The sequence below is a fragment of the Cebus imitator genome, unplaced genomic scaffold (genome assembly GCF_001604975.1).
Source record: "Cebus imitator isolate Cc_AM_T3 unplaced genomic scaffold, Cebus_imitator-1.0 Scaffold392, whole genome shotgun sequence".
Classification (NCBI taxonomy): Eukaryota; Metazoa; Chordata; class Mammalia; order Primates; family Cebidae; genus Cebus; species Cebus imitator.
The window spans coordinates 627554-630918 of record NW_016107707.1 but is presented as its reverse complement, the minus strand read 5'-3'; the positions used below and the strand labels follow the sequence as shown (position 1 = coordinate 630918).

Genomic DNA, 3365 nt, shown 5'->3' with positions numbered 1-3365 from the left:
AGGCCGGGCCGAGGAGGGCACACTCACCCCCCAGGCCGGGCCGAGGAGGGCACACTCACCCCCCAGGCCGGGCCGAGGAGGGCACACTCACCCCCGAGGCCGGGCCGAAGTCTGTTGTCGTAACCATCCAGGAGCCCGTCCAAGATCCTGGTGAATATCGTGATGTTGTCATTGGTTTCATCTTTCACTGAACTGGTTGGCATCTGTGAAAAGCTTTTAAAAAGAGAAACAAGAGGAAGCGTTAAAATGTATTATTTCTTACAAATTCTTCTCAAGCTATAGAAACCAGGGAGTCACGTGGAGGCTCGTCTCCTGAGAGGGGGACCTGAGAACACAGCTCCCACACTGCCTGGGGGATCGTCTGGCCGCGTTACACCTTAGCTCTGGAACATCTGAGGATACTCTGCTTGGAGCTACTTACCCAAACACCTAACCTGAGGTTCAAAGTCTATATTATTCTGCGATTCTAAGGAGTTGGTTTAAGTCAATATGTTAGCCATGTTAACGACCAGTTAGCCACTGTGCATGGACTGGCGGAGTCTAATCCACTCACGGGGGATTTCAGAAGTTTGGTTTAAACACACAAAGCTGAGTTCTCGTATTGCTAGAGTCACCTGCACTGGGCGCTGGGGCGAGGAGGGGACGCTGAAAAACTTTACTAGGTTGCTGTGCTCAAACCCCACTGCATCCTTAGCTGGGCTAGGTGCGTTTGTGCTGCGGGGAATATGTCAGGATCAGAGAGTGGGCGGCAGATGTGGTGGAGCCTGTGTCATCTCTGGGGTCCTGAACCCTTCAGTGATGCTCGCTCACAGCACATTGTGTGGGACCCAGTGTCACACAATAAACCCTCGAGAAGAGTGGGCTGAGCCTCAGAGAAGACACAAGAACATTTTTTGTTTGTTGAGTGAAGTGATCCAGGCTCCCAAAGCTTAGGCACTATGAGCAGAACGAAACTAGAAACTGCCCCAGCAGGTCTAGACAAACTGAGGACGGTGTCTAGGGGCAGGGAGTCCACAGGCCCAGGAGACAGCACCACAGCTGAGGAGCACGGATCCCACCTCCGGTTTCTACAGCTGCTTTCACATGTGCAAACAGCAATCAGTTTTTAATTACTGAGCAGTTGACTGCAAATTTGGCTTCAAGGGAACTTACCAAACTGAAAGCTAGCTATGGCTCCCAAAAAGTAAGCACCCTGGGCACTTGGGAGAAGAACACGTGATTCTCCGTATGTCCCTGAAGTGCCTGGCTGTGGGGCCCTAGCTCTGCTTAAAGCGCTTTCTCTCCCATGAAAGGGCTGAGATCAGAGCTGCGAGCCACCAGCCCTGGAGAGATGCTGAGGTCAGAATCAAGTCCCGCCTGCTCCATCCTGTTCTTAAAAGTCTGTCATTTTCATTGATTTCATCTCACAGGTCAATTCTTTGCTGGCCCTAAAGCTATTCTGTTGTGAATAGAACAAGTGAATAAAGAATAAAGTTCTTTTGATCTAATTTTCACATCACCATAAAAATGCATAGAGTTGACGCTCTAACAAGCTAAAATTCATTCCTGCTAGTATGGAGACCACGGAGGTATACTTTTTTTTTTAAACTCCATGAGTTCGTATTTATAAACATTAAATTCCCCTTTCTCTAACATCCATGACAGTTCACACTTTGGAAGGACAAAGCGCCATGCTCAGCAGGCTCACGCCAATGAACAGCCTCCTTCTTCAAGGTTTTGGGGAAGGGGATGGAAAAAGGTGGCTATATTTTGTACCTGCCCAGTGTGTAACTTGGTCACACCAGATCTGCCTCACGATGCACTTCTCATGGACTTCATAACCGTCATCAAGCTTGCAATTCAATTTTAGGCCATGCCCAGGTGCTCAGGTTTTGGAAGGTCTTTGCTGTCTCTTTACCTTACAAATGGAGGTGAGAGCATGTGCGCTAGGAGAAAAAGCCTAGTATCTTATCGTTTAACTTGAAGTTTTCTGAGCTACTCCATCCTCTGCTGTGAAAGTGTTCCTAAATTGAGTTTGATGGGAACAGCCCCGGCCATGACAAGGGCTTGACTTCACGATTGACCATCTGGAGACTGTGCAGCCAGTGATGCCTCTGTGAGCGCTGTTTTCTGTGGCTCTCTCCAGAAGCAGAGATAAAGACACACTGCTCGGCCAGTTTCAGGGAAACAGCACCCCAGTGGGCTCCAAATCCCACGCACAAATACCCTAATCATTTCCCACAGCGATGGAATAGAATGCTTTGCTGAAGAATTTCAAAGCTTGGATTCCACTTCTGGATCAAAACTGTTTTTGCTGGATTCAGTATATCTTCACGCATTTGCACATAATTACACTTTTCTTGGAGGAATTTCAGTGCCTGGCCTTTCCTGCCATAACTGCCTTTTGCATTCATCTGTAGACCTTTGTATGACGGAGGCCATAGCTGGAGATCTGCCGTGTTTTCTTTGTTACGTTAACTGAAGATTGCCAGTAGGAGGGAAGAAACAGATTCTTAAAAAGTTCCAAAGACGCCTATCAGGTGGGAGTAGAGGGTTTTTTTGTTTTTCATGAACTGGAGGCCCTCCTCTCTCCATAGTCCTCCTCAAAAATGTTTCATCTGCAATGCGTGGTTATGAAATACGTCACTTTCTCAGCCATGGAGAGAAAGCCCCATGCTGTATCATAGAAGGCAAAAGCTGTGTTTTCTCAGCCCCTGGTGTGTGAGTGCCTTCATAAAGGAGACCTTCACGGATGCCAAGAGACCTGGCTAGCTCCTCTATCAAGCTGCACGATCTTCAAGAACTGCTGCTAAGCTAAGGAGGAACTTCAGCTTGCTTTGTTCCATCTGGCTCACTGAAAGCACTTCAGAAACAAAGTAACAGAGTAATGCAGGGCCACGCCTTTGGTGAGCAATAACGTGCAGTGTGATGGGTGGGTCCCGCAGGTGGAGACGGCGATGTCCTCTTCACAAGGACGCTCACTCCGTTTAGGGTCAGCAGGCAGCCTGGGCTCCCTGACACTCCACTTCTGCTTCTCTGAACTGCACTGAGGACAGTGCAGGAGCTCTGCTCATACTGGGGTCGACCGAGGGCGCGAGTGCTTCAGGGACAAGTAAATGCTCCGCTCTTTCAGAAAGAGAATTTTTGGAAGCTGAGATTACATCCCTATTCCTGAAAAATGGTCTTAGACATAATAGAAACACTTGAAAATTCGGTGACATGGGCCGGGCGCGGTGGCTCAAGCCTGTAATCCCCGCACTTTGGGAGGCCGAGGCGGGTGGATCACGAGGTCAACAGATCGAGACCATCCTGGTCAACATGGTGAAACCCCGTCTCTACTAAAAATACAAAACATTAGCTGGGCATGGTGGCACATGCCTGTAATC

At 48.8% G+C, this 3365-nt stretch overlaps 2 protein-coding genes across 5 annotated transcripts in view; one reads left to right on the top strand and one right to left on the bottom strand.

The window, feature by feature from the left end:
* The window catches only part of GABRB3 (gamma-aminobutyric acid type A receptor subunit beta3), a 344831-nt gene that overhangs the window by 44537 nt on the left and 296929 nt on the right, over nucleotides 1-3365 (top strand). The window lies entirely within an intron of this gene.
* The window catches only part of GABRA5 (gamma-aminobutyric acid type A receptor subunit alpha5), a 69435-nt gene that overhangs the window by 54880 nt on the left and 11190 nt on the right, over nucleotides 1-3365 (bottom strand). For all 4 annotated transcript variants that reach the window (XM_017508497.2, XM_037731341.1, XM_017508496.2 and 1 more), the window contains one exon: nucleotides 92-213. In XM_017508497.2, the coding sequence (XP_017363986.1) occupies nucleotides 92-213 (122 nt within the window). The remainder of the gene's footprint in view (nucleotides 1-91; nucleotides 214-3365) is intronic.